This window comes from Mustelus asterias, chromosome 3, assembly GCF_964213995.1.
Source record: "Mustelus asterias chromosome 3, sMusAst1.hap1.1, whole genome shotgun sequence".
Lineage (NCBI taxonomy): Eukaryota > Metazoa > Chordata > Chondrichthyes > Carcharhiniformes > Triakidae > Mustelus > Mustelus asterias.
Genome location: NC_135803.1, coordinates 130,353,653 through 130,372,862, shown reverse-complemented (window position 1 = coordinate 130,372,862; position 19,210 = coordinate 130,353,653). Strand labels below are relative to the sequence as shown.

The 19,210-nt window shown below is 43.8% G+C and overlaps 1 protein-coding gene across 1 annotated transcript in view; it reads left to right on the top strand.

Annotated features, from left to right (window-relative positions):
- Nucleotides 1-19,210, top strand: part of cacna2d3a (calcium channel, voltage-dependent, alpha 2/delta subunit 3a) — an 838,535-nt gene that overhangs the window by 151,288 nt on the left and 668,037 nt on the right. Inside the window, exon 3 of the mRNA XM_078210160.1 lies at nucleotides 16,574-16,690. Within this exon, the coding sequence (XP_078066286.1) occupies nucleotides 16,574-16,690 (117 nt within the window). The remainder of the gene's footprint in view (nucleotides 1-16,573; nucleotides 16,691-19,210) is intronic.

Below are 19,210 nucleotides of genomic sequence, written 5' to 3'. Positions count from 1 at the left end.
TCCAGAGGTCCAGGCTGATGCCCTGGGGATATGGGTTCAAATCCCACCATGGCAAATTATGGAATTTAAACTCAAGTAATAAATCTGGAATGTAAATCTTGTTTCAGTGACGGTGGCCATGAATCTATCAATTGTCTTAAAAGCCCATTGGGTTTACCCATGTCCTTTAGGGAAGGAAATCTGCTTTACAAACATTCGAACATACTAATCAGAAGCAGGAATAGGCCATTCACACTCTTGAGCTTGCTCCATTACTTTAACACTAGTATTGTGTAATACGTAAGGCTTAATTAGTAATAGGAAGATTGGAGCAGGAGCAGGCCATTCAACCTTGTAATCCTACTCTGCCATTCAAGAGATTATGGCTGATCTGGTTCTGGTCTGAACTTCATTTTCCTGTCTGCTCCCATAACCCATAACTCCCTTGTCTATCAAAAATCTTTCTAACTCTGCCTTGAATAAATTCAATGACCCAGCCTCCACTGCTTTCTGGGGAAAAGAATTCCACAGACTAACAGCCGTCCAAGAGAAAACATTTCTCCTGAGCTCCATCTTAAAAGGGAGACATCTTATTTTTAAACTGTGTCCCCTAGTTCTAGTCTCTTCTACAAGAAGAAACATTCTATTAAGTCTATCAATTCCCCCAGGATTTTATATGTTCCAGGAAGACCACCTCTCATTCTTCTAAACTCCAATGAGTATAGTCTCAAACTGTTCAACCTTTCTTCATAAGGTAAGCACTCCATCCGAGGAATGAGTTGAGTGAAACTTCTCTGAATTGCTTCTAATGCAATTCTATCTTTTTTTAAACAAGGAGACCAGAACTGTACACAGCACTCCAGGTATGGTCTCACCAAGGCCCTGTGCAGTTGCAGTAAAAAATCCCTACTTTTATATTCTATTTCCCTTCCAATGCACGTCAACATTCCATTTATCTTCCGAATCACTTGCTGTACCTTCACACTGATTTTACGTGATTCATGTACCAAGAGATTCATATCGCTCTGTATCATCAAGTTTGGCAATCTCTCTCTTTTTAAACAGTAAACTGGTTTTCTATTCTTCCTGCCAAAGTGGACAAGTTCACTTGTTTTTCTACGTGATACTCCATCTGTCAAATTTTTGCCCACTCACTTAACCTGTCTATATCCCTTTGCAGACTCTCCACCTCCTCTTGACAACTTACTTTCCTACACATCTTAGTGCAATCGGAAAATTTTGCTACCATAAATTTGCTCCTTTCATCTAAGCCATTGATATGGATTGTATAAAGTTGAGGGCCCCAGCACTGATACCTGTGACGCTCTATTGGTTATAGCTTGCCAAAAATGACCCATTTATCCCTATTCCCTGCTTCCTGTTAACAAACCGATCCTCTGAAAATGCCAATATATTACCCGTTACATGATGAACTCTTACTTTGTGCAGTAACCTTTGGTGTGACACCGAATCAACACATTTTGGAAATCCAAGTACACCACATCTACCCCTTTCTCCACATTATTTGTTAATTCTTAAGAGAACTCTGATAAATTAGTGAAACAAGATTTCCTTGCACAAAACCATGTTGATTCTGCCTGATAGCATTAAGATTTTCTACGAACCCTGCTATAATCTCCTTGATGCTCGATTATGGGGGCAAGCTTACCAAAAAAATTCTAAGTGCCGAACAAGCGTGAAAACAGAAGAGTTTCAGACCCGTTTTTTCGGAGAGAGAAAAATTCAAATTTTATCACACTTAGAGAAAAAAATGAGGCAAAGTGTGATTTTCACCAGCAGGGAGAGTGGATAAGAGTCCATTGACGCTGGGAAGCGAGCAGATGACTGAGAGAGCACCATTGCGCATTCGCCTGATCTCAATAGTACATAGTACATTGGGAGATTGCCCCCCCCCCACTGATCATGACCCCCCCGATTGCGTTCCCCCAATCGCGTCCCCCCAGTCACACGCCAAACCAACCCCCCCCCAATGCCCCCCCCCCCCCCCCAACCCCCGACCGATAGCTGCCCTCATTCATCACCCTGGCCAATCGCCACCCTGGTTCACATCCCTGGCCAATCACTGTCCCCGTTCAACCTTCATTCCCCCCACCTCCCCCAGTCGATACCACCCTAGCAATCCCCGATTGCAGAGTGTGCAGCTTCCCACATGCTGCCTCCCCTTCAAAGCCTGCCCCTTCTCCTTAGGCCCCACCCCATCTCCTTAGCCCCGCCCGGTGATCAGTGTCAGGGTGCCTGGTGGGCAGTGCCAGGGTGCCAGACTGGCATTGTCAGGGTCTCAGGCTGGCACTGCCCAAAGGGCACTGTCCCTTCTGCCCATGACCATGCAGGGGACCTCATTAGCCTCACCAGTGGTACCAGAGGTTCCACCGGCGAAGCCATCATGTCAGGTCTCCATTGCTGTGGGAACATAAGTGAAAGAAAAATTATGTTGGAGAAATCTCTTCACATTTTTTGAGTACTTAAGTAGCAGGCTGAATAAAGGGGAATCAGTAGGTATAGTATATTTGAATTTTCAGCAGATATTTAATAATCTGTCATATAATAAATGAACAAACAAGATCACTGTTCATATGATTGGGGGTAATATATTAATGTGAATTCAGGGTTGGCTAATAGGCCAAAAACAGAGTAGGAATAAACAAGTCATATTTAGGACCATTGGGCGTAACTAGGGGAGTGAATAGGATCAATGCCTAGACCATAGCTATTTGTAATACGTATCAGCCAGTTAAATACGAGAACCAAATGTAATATATCCAAGTTTGTAGATGATACAAAGCCAGGTGGTAAATTAAGATGTGAACAGGACATAAAGGATGAAATTCTCCCATGCCCCCTTAAAGGACTTGATAGGGTTGATGCTGAGAAGTTGTTTCTCTTGGCTGGAGACTATAGGACTAGGGGGCGTAGCCTCAGATTAAGGGGTCAGCCATTTTGGACTCAGAACGAGGAGAAATTTCTTTAGAGGATTACGAATCTTTGGAATTCTCAAATGCAGAGGGCTATGGATGTTTAGTCATTGAGTATGTTTAAGACTGTGATTGATGGAACTTTGATCACTAAAGGAATCAAGTGATTTAGGGATAAGATGGGAAAGTGGATTTGATGTAAGAGTTCAGCCATGATCTTACTGAAAAGAGGAGGTGGCTCGAGGGGCTTCTCCTGGTTATTGCATTCGTATGAAGATCTAATTCTGTACGCTAAATTGAAATAAATAAAAGTAAATTGCTCTTTCACCGAGAAGCAATATCTTGGGACCCTGGATGGTGAGAAAGGAGGAGGTGAAAGGACGGGTATTGTATCTCCTGTACTGGCACAGAGAGGCGCCATTGTGAAGGCAATGATTGGCAATGAAAGAACAGTAGATTCACATTTTGCAATGGGAATGGTCCCTTTGTAATAGCAAAAGGGAAAGGGTAAGGAAGATTTGTTTTATGAGGAGTGGTATTGTGCTGGAGGTAGCAGAAATGCCAGAGGATTGTCTATTTAATAATGGGTGTGAGGTGAGGAAAAGGGGGACCCTATTGCAGTTCTGGATGGGGGAGGGGCAGAAATGCACGAAATGGGATGGACATGGGGTGTCCTCATTTGAGGAAAAAGAGGGAGACACAGCTGAAACTGAAGTCTGGAAGGTGATACTGTCAGAACAATTGGAGATAGAGAATGGAACCTGTACCAGTCATAGCTGGGGGAAGTGTAGTCAAGGTATTTGTAGGAGTTGGTGGGTTGATACTCCACCTCAAGAAATGGCAATGGAGAAGTTGAATAAGGGAAAAGTTGGAAATGGACTATATGTAGATGAATGAGGAGTGAAATTGGAACAAAATTGTTGAAATTTTCAGTTAAGAAGAGTGTGGGAACTGCATTGGTACCTATACTAGAAAAAATAGTACTGGCAGAGGCTGAAATAATAGCGGAACTGAAAAATATTCCACATGTCCAAGGAAAAGGCAGGCATGGCTATGACTGGTACAGGTTCCCATGGTGGCGTCTTTATTTGTAGGAAGTAAGTGGAGTCAAAAGAAAAATAGTTCAATTTGGAAACAAGCCCAGCCAGATGGCAAAGGGTGGTGTGTGTTTGAGGATTGACCTGAAGGAAGAAACACGAGGGCTGGGTTGTTAAAGTGGGGATGGCGTGTAGGGGAACTGGGCATCCATGATGAAAAATTCATGCTGAACTTGTTTGGGAAAGTGCAGAAAATGATCTCCGAGTGATAAGGTGCACAAAATTCAGCATTCATAGACACTGATGATCCCGAATCAAAAAGCTAACAGAATTCTGACCAAGAGGGTCCAGAATTGTAATTCTGGAAGTAGGGATTAGCAGGAGTGCCAAATCAATAAAGTAGTCTGAAGTTTTCATATTGAAACTACAGTGTTTTGATCAATACACATTGGATATTGTATTCCATTATGGTCATTGAGGCAGGAGGGAAACACAAGCTCTGGAGGTAGTGTACTGAAGAGTCACATTGCTGTTCCCCTCTTGTCAGAAGACTGAATATAGGTAGACTCGAAAAATGTCCCATCACTCTGAAAAGGATGTGAATACTAGGTCATCTTATCGAGATGCTAGTAGATACTAGAGACAATAGAAAAGATAGATCTGAGGTACCATCTTAAGTTAAATGTCAAATGTAAAAGACTCGTTCAGGACAAATGTCAGGAAGCACTTTTCCATGTAATAATTGCAAAGAACTGCACAATGGAGGAAAGCGAAAAATGTTCTTTCCATGGAGTAATGGAAGAAAAAACCCTGGAATCACCCAAGACACAATTATATGCTGTGATCAGGGATTGCAGCTTTCTATGGAAGTATGGATGACTTCTCTCAGCTGCACTCTGTGAACTCCAAGAGAAAAGACTGTCAAATCAGATTGCGCATTTCAAAAGATAGAACTTTACTCAGCGGCTGAATAGCCAAGGTACTGAAAGGTCAGCTCAACACTGCATTTCAAGGTCTCATGTAGACAAAGGAAATACTGGTGACATAATTTTTTACTTCAACAATTAGAAACATATTGTAAGTAAATTAATTTTCAATGCCAAGTAGGACTCTGGTATAAATTATTATTTCTCGTCACATTTACATTCTGATCCAGTTTGCAGAACATGAAAGAATATAAGGAGAGGTCAGAACACTGGTTTAAAATTGCATTCTCTTCAGCTGTAATACTCCTGATTCTGTGAAGGACTAAGGGTGATAGATGATGAATCTTATTCACACGTGATGGAAATGAAGAAACTGTTCTTGAAAAACTGAAATTAACAACATTTCCTTTGCCCTATTAAAGGGGATGTCGTTAAACTATGTTAGCCTTATAAATGAGATTAAGTAGTCATTGTAATGTTGAATAGTAATTGTAAGCGTAGCTCTTCCCTGACCCTACTGCAGTTTTGGAATGGTTGAGGCAGAAATGGGTGTAATGGGATGGACATAAGAACATAAGAACATAAGAAATAGGAGCAGGAGTAGGCCATCTAGCTCCTCGAGCCTGCCCCGCCATTCAATAAGATCATGGCTGATCTGACGTGGATCAGTACCACTTACCCACCTGATCCCCATAACCCTTAATTCCCTTACCGATCAGGAATCCATCCATCCGTGCTTTAAACATATTCAGCGAGGCAGCCTCCACCACCTCAGTGGGCAGAGAATTCCAGAGATTCACCACCCTCTGGGAGAAGAAGTTCCTCCTCAACTCTGTCTTAAACCGACCCCCCTTTATTTTGAGGCTGTGTCCTCTAGTTTTAACTTCCTTACTAAGTGGAAAGAATCTCTCCGCCTCCACCCTATCCAGCCCCCGCATTATCTTATAAGTCTCCATAAGATCCCCCCTCATCCTTCTAAACTCCAACGAGTACAAACCCAATCTCCTCAGCCTCTCCTCATAATCCAAACCCCTCATCTCCGGTATCAACCTGGTGAACCTTCTCTGCACTCCCTCCAATGCCAATATATCCTTCCTCATATAAGGGGACCAATACTGCACACAGTATTCCAGCTGCGGCCTCACCAATGCCCTGTACAGGTGCATCAAGACATCCCTGCTTTTATATTCTATCCCCCTCGCGATATAGGCCAACATCCCATTTGCCTTCTTGATCACCTGTTGTACCTGCAGACTGGGCTTTTGTGTCTCATGCACAAGGACCCCCAGGTCCCTTTGCACGGTAGCATGTTTTAATTTGTTTCCATTGAGATAGTAATCCCATTTGTTATTATTTCCTCCAAAGTGTATAACCTCGCATTTCTCAACGTTATACTCCATTTGCCATATCCTCGCCCACTCACTCAGCCTGTCCAAATCTCTCTGCAGATCTTCTCCGTCCTCCACACGATTCACTTTTCCACTTATCTTTGTGTCGTCTGCAAATTTCGTTACCCTACACTCCGTCCCCTCCTCCAGATCATCTATATAAATGGTAAATAGTTGCAGCCCGAGTACCGATCCCTGCGGCACGCCACTAGTTACCTTCCTCCAACCGGAAAAACACCCATTTATTCCGGTTGGAGGCCTTGTCAACCACAGTGAAAGGGCATCCTTGATTGAGAAAAAAGAGGGAGACACCTCAGAAAGGGAATTTATTTATTATTAATGTTACAAGTAGGCTAAGTTAAAGCTTCAATGAAGTTACTGTAAAAATCCCACAGAAGTGTGGAAGGTGGTACTTTCAGAACATTTGGAGATTGGGAATGGAATAGAATTCTAAGGGGAAGTGTAGTTAAGGTATCTGTGGGCGTTGGTGAGCTTATAGTATAGATTGGTTGACATTCTATCTCAAGAAATTGAGATATAGAAATCGAAGAAGGAAAAAGTTGGAAATGGACCATCTGAAGGTGAATGAGGAGTGAAAATTGGAAACAAAGGGCCCGATTTTACCATCGCGTTGCGCCCGTTTCGGGTGCGAAAATTTGGTAAAGTCCGGCGTGAGGTGAATAGCATGATCCGTGCCCGCCTCTGCACCAGTTCCCCCTTCATCAAGGCCCGAAAATGGCCGCAATCAAGATCGTGCCCGATCTCAGACAGCATGCATTTAAATTGACTTAATGGACTGCACATCCAACTTTACCGGCACTTCCCCCTTTACCACTGTGTTTGCCTATTCAGAATCGGCGTGAAACAGACATGCTCCATAAAGTCCAATTCGGGCGGGCGCTCCAGTTAGTGAGGAGGTAAGTGTCTAGTGTCCGACGGCTCTCTGCTTGAGATCAGTGAGAACGGGGGGAAGATCAGTGCGGGGAAGGGGGCCGCGATCGGTCTTGGTGGTGCAGTTGGAGGCACCGATTGGAGCTGCAGGGTTTCGGGCACGTTAAGCCCTGCCCACAGGCTTGTGCAGCGGGATTCGGACTCGCTGATATTTTTTCAGGCAGAGTGCGTATGGGGGTGCATGAGAATGGGTCTAAAAGTCGGATCTGAAAAGCTCCCAGTTTCAAGTCCGCCCAGCACTTAGAATCAAAATGGTAAAATAGGGCCTACAGTTTCCAAGATGTAGTGATTCAGATATTGCATGTGAGCAGTCTAAGTTTGTGAATATACAATCAGATTAGTGAATGTAGAGTGGGATCCTCAATACAGGAATGGATTCAGTTTGGATAATGAGTGGAGAGAAACATTGGCATGAAGACTGAGCATGAAGGGGATCAAAATCGAGTCCAGGAAGATTTCTGTAAGTTGTTGGAAAAGGCTAAGGAGCGGAGTACAGAAATAGAGATTTAGAAGGAAATTAGAGAGTAATGAACAATGTTTGGGTGGGAGATCATAAGGCCCAATTTTAACCCATTCAAAATTCATTCATTTTCACTGTGACTGTAACTTGTTTAGAAGTACACATATTTCTAACATCTGAACAGATTATTATACTACATAGGCAATAATTATTTAATAAAGCAATTCCTTGGAAGCACTTTGGATGCTATCAAAACCAATATGATTTGCTGAAGAACTACATTACAATTAGAGACATGTATTCATTTTTAATTCACGTAAGCAACATTATTAATCCATCAGAAGTGTTAAATTATATTCTAAATTTAATGTATTACACAATTAAAGGAATCATTAAACAAATGATGCATACTGCTCAAGCTGTATGTAGTGCGACTATCAATCATGTTTAATGGATTATAAGTTTTAGCTCAGGAGGTCAATAACAAACTTGGAATATTCATCATGTGATAATATTTTGGATCAAATAACCAAAATAAGTTTTTGTTAGTAGTTTCTTTGTTATTGATCTTTATTTTTACCTGTAATAAACTTGTGCCCACTCGAGTAGGTCAACTGTTACAAACATTTGGAAATGATAGAACTGATTTTCTTGACTCTTGAGTCAAGAAGTTTCCCAGTTTCCAGGTTCAGGAAAAAGCAGACCGGGTGGGGAGCAGACTTATTTTGTCAAACTGCAGGCTGCTTTGTGTAACCCTGGGATTTCTGGGGCCAGTTGCTACAGCTCCGTGCAGACCAGTTGCAGGCCAAATGAAGCCACTTAAAGAGGCAAGGAGTAACATTCCTGGCCTGCGGTTATTCCTGACTTTCTTGCTGATCATAAACCTTGCCAAGGGTCAAATCTGTGCTGGGGGTGCCTTGGGTCAGGGAGATGACCCAGGAAAGGAAATGTTGGAACTCCTGAACAGGAAGGAGCCATTTTGGATATGCTGTTCTTGTCCACCTGAGATGTAGGGGAGACACAAATAGCTGCTCTGAAGTCCTGGCACTGCTTAGATTGAAATTCAAGTGATTTTGTTTTCATTTATTTGTCCATGGGAATGTGGGCATCCCTGGCTAGACCAGCATTTATTGCCCATCCCTAATTGCCCTTGCCAAGGTGGTATTGAGCTACTGTAGTCCATGTGTTGCTGAAACACTGACAGTGCTATTAGGAAGGGAGTTCTAGGTGACATAGTTCCAAGTCAGGTTAGTGTGTGGCTTGGAGGGCAACTTGAAAGTGCAACTGTTGCCCTTGTCCTTCTAGATGGTAGAGGTTGTGGGTTTGGAAGGTGCTGTTGAAGGAGCCTTAGTGAGTTGCTGTAGTGCATCTTGTAGATGGTACACACTGCATGCTGTCATTGTACATTAGTGCTGGAGGGAGTGGATGTTGAAGGTAGTAATTGTCAGTTAGAAGTTACATTGGGTATGGTCTATTTTTATTACATCAATTAAGAAAATGTTTAAAGTTTAATAAAGTTTATTTATTAGTGTCACAAGTAGGCTTACGTTAACACTGCAATGAAGTTACTGTGAAAATCCCCCAGTCGCCACACTCCGGTACCTGTTCAGGTACACTGAGGGAGAATTTAGCATGGCCAATGCACCTAACTAGCACATCTTTTGGACTGTGGGAGGAAACCGGACCACCGGAGGAAACCCAGCCAGACACGAGGAGGACATGCAGACTCCGTACAGTCAGGTATCGAACCCAGGTCCCTGATGCTGTGAGGCAGAAGTGCTAAACCAATGTGCCACCATGCTGCCCCATGTGTGAGCTGGAAATAAATTTCTTTCAAAAAAAAACAAGGTATTTAAAATATTGGATATAAAATTTTGAACGTGGCCTAATTTTTACTGAGTGAAAATTGCTATTGCACCTGAAGCATCACAAATGCTCAATGTCCATAGCACTTGCATCTAAGATAATCTGATCATGCTGATTTCAATTATTAAAAAGGTAGGAAAAGCTACCAGTCACAAATCACCAAACCATATCTGACTAATTTATTCAAGCATTTCGAGGAAGTCTCAACCCAGAGTGGATGGAGGGGAACCAGTAGATGTGTTGCATTTGGATTTCCGGAAGGCATTCAACAAGGTACCTCACAGCAGGTTAAGCCACAAGATAAAAGCCCATGGTGTTCGAGGTAGTAAATTGGCATGAATAGGGAATTGGCTATTGGGCAGGAAACAGCGAGTGGGGATAAGGGTTCTTTTTCAGGTTGGCGACCTGTAACCAGTGAGTTCCACAGGATCAATGCTGGACCACAACTGTTTACAATATATATTAATGACTCGGGGGAAGGAAACAAATGTACTATAGCCAAATTTGCAGACGACACAAAAATAGGTGGAAAGGCAAGTTGCGAGAGGGATACAATTTACAAAGAGATATTGATAAGTTAAGTGAGTGGGCAAAATGTTGGCAAATGGGGTATAATGTGGAAAAATGTGAAGCTGTTCATTTTGGAAGGGGGAACAAAAGAACAGAGTACTATTTAAATGGAGAAAAACTGCACAAAGTTGCAACACAAAGGGACTTGGTGGCATTTGTGCACAAAACACAGAAAGCTAGCAATTAAGTGCAGCAGGTAGTCAGCAAGGTGAATGAAATGTTGGCCCTTATTCCAAGGGAGTTGGAGGATAAAAGCAGGGAAATCTTGCTGCAACTGTACAAGGTACTAGTGAGATCACATCTGGAGTACCGTGAATAGTTTTGGTCTCCTTATTGAAGGAAAGATATTATTTCATTGGAGGCAGTTCAGAAAAGGCTCACTCGGATGATCCCCGGTATGGAGGGATTGTCTCATGGGGAATCCTTAAAGAGATTGGGACTCTACTCATTGGAATTTAGAAGAATGAGAGGTGACCTCATTGAAACATATAGGATTCTTAAGGGGTTTGACAGGGTAAATGCTGAGAGGATGTTTCCCCTCCTGGGAGAGTCTAGGACCAGAGGGCATAGCCTCAGAATAAAAGGGTGCCAATTTAAGACTGGGATGAGAAGTTTCTTCTCTCCGAGAGTTGTGAGTCTTTGGTACCCCTTGCCACAAAGAGCTGTGGGGGCAGAGTCATTGATATATTTAAGGCTGAGGTCGATGGATTTTTGATCAGTAAAGGAATCAAGGGTTATGGGGAAAGAGTAGGAAAGTGGGCGTGAAGAACATTGGATCAGCCATGAATGTCAGAACAGGCTTGAGGGACTGAATGGCTTACTTTTGTTCCTATTTCTTTGGGTCTTATGGTCTTAAACCATACAAACAAATTAATGAAATTGCTTATTTATTTTTCAAAGCTACCAATCAGGAATCAATGATTACCACTAAATGATTACAATTAAATTACCCAAACAATTCAGTTTCCAGTTGATTTGATCAATCATGTTGTTTTCACAGCAAATTAAGCCCATTTCCCCTACTAATTTAGTTATGCAGTCTCTTGCAAAAAGCTGGCACAGACATGGTAGGTTGTAACCATTCTACAGCATGCACCCCTTAAAAGACCCAACTTGTAGTAAAACAGTCACAAACTTTAAATAATTTACTAAAATGTTTAAACATATAAAGAGATATCTTATTCACCCAGTTATTTTCATAGCCTGCCTTTGAGATTTGTTTCTTTCTCAGAGGGTGCGATCCACCAATGGGTCTTCTAATCTAAAGTAATTTGGTTTATTCTGCAAATGCTAGCTCAATTCCTTTCCCCACAAGAGGTAAAGAAGTCATACGTTAATCACACTTGCTGCTCTCTCCTGCCTGTTGCCCCCACCATATGTAAGACATTTCCAAAGTAGACTTGCCAACTCTGGCTGGACATATTCTGGGAGATATTGGAAAAAATTATGTAATGGAAAGCTGGCAGTGTGGCGCAGGTGAGTTCTAAGAGAGCAGAAGAAAGGAAAACACATTGTCATACTCCAGTATACTCTGAACATCAAACTAACCTCTTTATTTTAAATGGGCGACAGTGCAAAATGATGACCTCCCAAGGATCATTTGACTTCACTCAGGTGGCACAGTGGCACAGTGGTTAGCACTGCTGTCTCACAGCGCCAGGGACACGGGTTCGATTCAGGCCTTGGGGGACTATCTGTGTGGAGTTTGCACATTCTCCCCATGTCTGTGTAGGTTTCTTCCGGCTGCTCCAGTTTCCTCCAAAGATGTGTGGGTTAAAAAAGTTTATTAGTCACAAGTAAGGCTTGCGTTAACATTGCAATGAAGTTACTGTGAAATTCCCCTAGTTGCCACACTCCAGCACCTAACCAGCGCGTCTTTCAGACTGTGGGAGGAAACTGGAACACCCAGAGGAAACCCATGCAGACATGGGGAGAACGTGCAAACTCAAACAGTGACCCAAGATAGGAATCGAACCCAGGTCTCTGGCACTGTGAGGCAGCAGTGCTAACCACTGTGCTACCGTGCCACCCATAGGTTAGGTTGATTGGCCATGCTAAATTGGCCCGAGTGTCAGGGGGATTTACAGGGTAAATGCATGGGGTTATGGGAATAGGACCTGGGTGGGATTGTGGTTGGTACAGACTGTACTGTAGGGATTTTATGTGGATTGAAGCACACCCTGTCCCAAGAGGGCACTAAATGGACCTTCCATTTGCTGGCCTTTATCAATCGAGGGATTGAGTTTAGGAGTCCGGGATAATGATGCAGCTATATAAGACCCTCGTCAGACCCCACTTGGAGTACTGTGCTCAGTTCTGGTCGCCTCACTATAGGAAGGATGTGGAAAAGATTGAAAGGGTGCAGAGGAGATTTACAAGGATGTTGCCTGGATTGAGTGGCATGCCTTATGAGGATAGGCTGAGGGAGCTCGGTCTTTTCTCCTTGGAGAGACGAAGGATGAGAGGAGACCTAATAGAGGTGTATAAGATGTTGAGAGGCATACATCGGGTGGACTCTGAGGCTTTTTCCCAGGGTGGAAATGTCTGCTACGAGAGGACACAGGTTTAGGGTGCTGGGGGGTAGGTACAGGGGAGATGTTAGGGGTAAGTTTTTCACACGGAGGGTGGTGGGTGAGATGCCCATGTTTTTTTTAACCACCTGGGGCAAGTGTATGGTAATAAATAACCATACTCACCAGAAGTTTGTTGCGGGATTTATTTAATTGGACCAATCACTCTGAAGGTAAGAAATTAAGTACCCTTACGTACTAACGTTTTGAACATGGGCATAAAAAAGAACCAAATACATTTCCATACGGTGTTCCATGGGTGTTCCTCCTGGAGATGGACAGAAGCCCTGTCTCAAACCAATTAAAGGTCCATTACTGATCAAGAGGAGGTGTGTTTGCCATTGAAATTTACACTGGGATGGTGCGGGGGGGGGGGGGGGCGGGTGTGTGTGTGTGTGGAGCCGACCCTCATCATATAATCTGGCCAATTGGGCTATCTTTCTGCCTGTTTCTACTAGTTTTGTGTCCAGGTTCCAGAGCAACTGGCCAAAGCTGTGCCAAAGATTGGGGAATTTTAAACATTCGTGAGTTACACCCAGTTTGTGACCTTTTACGCTGGTTGAAGGTTCAATTTGCCTCAGTAAGGCACTAAAACCAGGTTTACCTTGCAAGCTTTCCCCTTGTGCTGGCCCTGGGAAGCTCTTCAAATTGCAATCATTTTCTTCGGTACCGAGGCAGTAGTAGAAACATTTTAAAGGTTTTACCGTACAATTTTTATTTTAAAGAAATGATTGGTGTAACCCAGTGAAGCTAAAAAAAAAAGGCTCAGTTTATTTTTATTATCAAGTCATTGTCAGTGATTTTGAGTCAGGTTATCCATAGGTGAAGGTCTCAGTACTGTTAATAATATGCAATATTTTGTGCTAAACCTAAAATAAACAACTGTGATCCTTTACAGTGTTCAGTTGTCCTGATTCATGGGGATTTTATGTTTGATATCAGGCAGGTGAATTTTATGAGGATGTGACTGTTACCTAACCAGGGCAATTAAAAGTGCATTTTAGGCACAATATTCCCAATGCACCCAAAGCAGAAACTCTATCATAATGAATGGGATTTTCCGGCCACGTTCACCCCGAAACCGGAAAATCCAGCCCGAGGTCAAATGGACTTTTCCATCATCTGTCCCATGTCCCCTACGATTCCTGTGGAGGGCAGAATGGGAAAATTCAGCCCCCACCTATGTATCTCCCATTGCATTGCTCACAGTGAATCACTGGGCGTATTACTGACTTACTTTGTGTTGTTTTTGTGTTGCTGGCAGTTGTATCTTCTTGAAATTTCTTAATCCCAGGTCATGTGCTCACTCTGTCAACTTAAAGCCCAGCGAGGAAGTACAATGATGTGAGTCAAGGCTAGCTGCTTCCTACACTGTAACTCTGCCACAAAGGAAGTGCAGACCAGCGTAGGGCTCTCATCCTAAAGTGCGTATCTTGGTTTAGGACATAATCATTTAGGGAACCGTTAGAGATGTGTAGAGAGTCACACTGCTGATGAATCCTCCTCGGCTGTTGCTAAACCTTGAGGTCTAAGCATTGAGAACTCACCCATCATACACTCCTAATAAAGAATTGCACACACATCTCCCTGATAACACGCAGGGTCCGGTACCAAGTGGCACTGAGGGTAACATCATGGCTGAAATTCCCCTACCTTGCCCGCAGCTGGATTCTCTGGTCCCGCTGCAGTGAATGGAGATTTGGCTGAGTGCCAAATTCTCCCCGGCAGCGGTAGCAGGGTGTGCGAGACTGGAGAATTCAAGCCCACGTGAATGTTAATCTTAAAAGGGGACATTCTGAGTGTGTGAAGGGTGAACCTCAGGATAAGAGGATTGCAAAAATCCAAATGGAAACGCATCCATCTGACCTGCGTCGGATCAGACTTGATGGGCCAAAGGGCCTCTTCTGCACTGTAGTATTCTGTGATTCTGTGACCATAACATTCACATACCCATGGAATGTTTTTCAAAAGTTGTGACTTATTTACAGTATTATAGCATCCATGACCTTGAGGTGGCATCAAACTTTTCAACTTTCCTAATCCTACCATGACGTCTTGACACAGTCTTGATATCTGCAACAGGAGTGGAGGTAGCCTGCTGACTGCTATATCCTAATGTCTGTGATGGCCTTGGCAGACTGCCTCTGGTGGCCTGAGGGCTGGAGGGACCTGGCCACATAACAGCCACCCTTGGTGGTTTGCATTGCTGGAGTTAGTGCGGGCACAGGCAGAGGGGATAGTGAGTGGCTGCGCACCCTTGGAGTGTCCTGTGTGGAGGCCCCTGGAATGTCTGGCTATGGCTCATCCTCCCTGTGGGTGCCAAAGGCCTGACTCCTGCAGCAGATGGAGCACCTGGAGGAAGGTCAAGGTGCCTGGTCCCCATGTGGCCTGCATCCTGATGGTGCCCACCATGAGTGTGGGTCATGGAGTGCAGGGCCAAGTGCAAATCCAACAGGAGCTGCTGGACCAAGGTCTCCAGGTTGGTTGTCAACCTTCCTCTGGTGGCCTGAGGGGCTCGCATGTCACAGCCAGGATATCAAACAGAAGGCAGATGAATTCCTCCATCGAGCACGCTAGTCTGCTGAGAGACTCCCAAAGCACCACCTGATGTTTCAATGCCTGACTTTCCATCTCCACCAGTGAACTGACAGCCATTTCCAGAGGATGAATGTGTGAGATCTCTGGAGAGAATAGGCATTTGAGTACATGATGCCATACTGAGAGTTTGATAGCAGAGGGAGCTAAGAGAAGGCTTACTGTGCCGGAGCAGATGAGATCATTCAAGCACTTCCTGCACTGTGTGGCACTTTGGGGGCGGGTGGCAGCCACGCTGATCTCCTGGACAATGGCTTCTCAGGCCAGAGAGATGAGGTTGATGTGGTTCTTTGAGCCATCCCTGGAGTAGAGTACATGCCTGTGTGTCTGGGCTTCTCAAATAAGGGCCCCAAGGGCCTTGGCATTGAAAGCAGTTGCTGCCTTCTTCTTGAGGCTACTCGCTTTTTGTCTTTGGTGTACTGACATTTTGGAGGTCCTCCTGAAGACAGGTGGACTGGAGGGAGTGTAATGAGTGTGCTGGGCTGGTATTTAAAGATGGCGCGGGGCTTTCAAACCCGCTATCTGACAGCAGGTGGATGAATCAGCTGCAAACCCGCCAGGTGATTCGGAAGGGAACTGCCATTTGCATGATCAATGAAGTTCCAACGCAGAATCTGACACAGGGTCCCGCCATTCTGGCCAGTGGGAAAGATGTGATGTGGAGATGCCGGCGTTGGACTGGGGTAAACACAGTAAGAAGTTTAACAACACCAGGTTAAAGTCCAACAGGTTTATTTGGTAGCAAAAGTGGGAAAGATGCCATCGGAGCCCCATCACCCAATGTAACTGCACCCATTTTTGGAATGTATTAAATTCTTAAAAGTTTATGCTAAATGGATTTCTTTTTCAAATTTTGATTCTGTTCTGTTTACAGCAGGAGATGATTCTTCAGAAAGATGCACCAAGCATCTTAAATTCAGATCATTTTCTCCTTTTGAAGGAGAAGTTAGCTCAATTATTTGAACGAAGCAATTGCCACCATTGAAGCAATGCAGAGAAGAATTTGATACAACTATACCAGTGTTTATATATCATTAGTCACAGTAATTTCCAGGCTACAGGTTTCACCTTAAGGAAAGAAACAACTTACATTTATATATTTCCTTTCATGATCCCAGAAAATTTCGCAACCAATGAATATTTCTGAAGTGGAGTCACTATTGTAGTCGGATTAATGCATGAAGGTTAGAAGATGGGTACAGCTCAGTCTATCTGGATGCATTTTATTTTCCCAAGTACATGTTAGTCAAAGTAGCGTTAAAAGCATAAATTGACCTCCTTTTGTTTTTTTCTTACAGAAATATAAAGAGCATGAAAAATCAGTCACTGTTCAGGAAATAGATGGACTCCAGCTTGTCAAAAAACTGGCAAAGGATATGGAACGAATATTTCGTAATAAAGCTGAAGCAATGAGAGTAAGTACATCCACAAGAGAGGTAGAGCAATTTTTTTGACAGTGCATTATAACACAATGCTGTTTGCTTTTCAGTTTACATCGTTTAGATATTTTCAAGCACAAAAACCTTCAAAGGTAATACTCTGGAGCTCTTAATTGTTAAATACAACCATTTCCTCGATGCAAGTTCATACTGAGAATAAGAGAATGTTCACAGCTCAGAAAGAGGCCATTTGGCCGACTGTGTCTGTGTCAGCTAGTCCCACTCTCCTGATTTTTCCCCATAACCTTGCAATTTTTTCCAGTCAGATAATTGTCCAATTCTCTTTTTGAAAGCCACAAATGTATTTGCCTCCTTCTCACTCTCAGGAAGCACATTAAATTTCCTGACCTCTCGTTGAATTAATTTTTTAAAATTTCCTTATATTGCCTTTAGTTCTTTTAGAAATCATGTTAAATTGGTACCCTCTGGTTCTCAACTCTTCCACCAATGGAAACACTTTGGTGGAATTTTCTGGCCATGCTCGCCCCAAGACCAGAAAATCCTGTCCAAGGTCAACGAACCTTTGCATGGTCCGCTTCCCCCTACCTGCTACGATTCCCGTGGCAGGCAGGATGGGAAAATTCCACCTGTTGTCACTTTCTATTCACTTCAGAGCTCTGATGATTTTGAAGACCTCTCTTAAATCTCCTCTCAATCTTCTCTTCTCGAAGGAGAACTGCCTCAGCTTCTTGAATCTGTGCATGTAATTGAAGTCCATTCTTGTACATCTTACTTTACATTCTTCCTGAAGTGTGGTGTCCAGAATTTGATACAGGACTCTAGATCAGGCTGAACTAGCTTATCATAAAGCTTCACCGTGACCTCCTTGCTCTTGTAATCTATGGGCCCTATTTTACAACTTTGATTCTAAGAGCTGGGCAGACTTGAAACTGGGAGTGTTTCAGATGGGACTTTTAGGCCCATTTTCAGGCACCCCCATACGCACTCCGCCTGAAAAAATATCAGTGATTCCAAATCGCGCTACAGTAGCCTGTGGGTGGGGCTTGATGCGCCCGAAATCATGCAGCTCCAATCGGCGCCTCCAACTGCGTATGCGCAGAAAAAAAAAAGAAAGAATGCAGCTCCCGTCACATCCCTCCCGGGCCGGATAATGCCTCCCCCTGGCCCCCACAGTCATTGCCCCACTCCCACAACATTATTGACCCCCTTATCCCCCCACCACCCAGACCGATCGTGAGCCCTTCCCCCCCTTCCCCCCTCACTGATCACAGGCAGAGTGGCAGCGGACCCTCCTTCCCCCTCACTGATCACAGGTAAAGTGGCAGTGGACCCTCCATTTCCCCCCGCCCCCCCAACCGATCTCAAACAGAGAGCCATCAGACGCTCAGCAGTTACCTCCTCACTAGAGCGCCCGAATCGGGCTTTTATTGAGCATGTCTGTTTTACGCTGATTCTGGATTGGCGAATGCAGTGGTTAAGGGGGAAGTGCTGGTAAGGTTGGGCGTGCAGTCCATTAAGTCAATTTAAATGCATGTAAATGCATTTAAATGGCCGTCGTGCCCATTTCGGACACGGTCCTGATCACGGCCATTTTCGGGCATTGGTAAAGGGGGAACTGGCGCGGACTACGCTACTCGCCTCACTTTACCAAGGTTTCGGGCCCGAAAGCAAGCGCAATGCGATGGTAAAATCAAACCCCATGTCTCTGCATATAAAGCTCAAGATCCAGAATGCCTTGCTAATAGCTTTTCAAAATCCAGCTGATGACACTTCCTGTACACGTGGTTGACATTTCCTGTAATAGCACATGGAACTGGATGTGCATCGAGTTAGTTTGAGGTGCCCTGACATGGCCCTATATGAGACCATTAACTGAGTTAATGGAAATAAACTTAAGACTTAAATAAATACAAGATGCCGCAGTGTAGCGGTACACTGTTCACATGATTGATGAGAATTGAACCTGCATTCCACTGATAAGAATGTAATCCTTCTATTCAGAATTACCCACAAGCTGCATCCGAATATGGAAAATATTAATTTTATAAGTCCATTATTGCACATTCTAACCTAATCAAAATAAGTATTGCATATAGACTCTTCATCAGACCTGACAGTAAAGCCTCTCAGCTTTGGGTGAAGTGAATGAGTGGAATTATGAGGAGGGGCAGGGGGGACATTGCAACACCACTAAATGTATTTATTTTGGCTTAGCATAACTATTTGTAATAGCCCCTGTGCTTGCAATTGACCTGCATTACTCTGCAACTGAAATTGTGTATGTTCATCAGCTTTCTGTAGTCTGTCCCACTGAAATCCTCATCTGAGTCCTCTGCAGGAGCGTTTGTTTGCAACCTCACCCTCTGATGAGTTGGCATCCATGCTATCCTTGCCCATGCCCTGGCTATAGTGTATTCATGCCCAGTGTTTCACCGTGTGCAGATCCCACGCTTAATCTATCTTTTAAGATACATGCAATGTATCTGAGCTGGTGGCTGCTGTTCTGAAACCAAGTGGTGCTGTTATGTCTTCTTC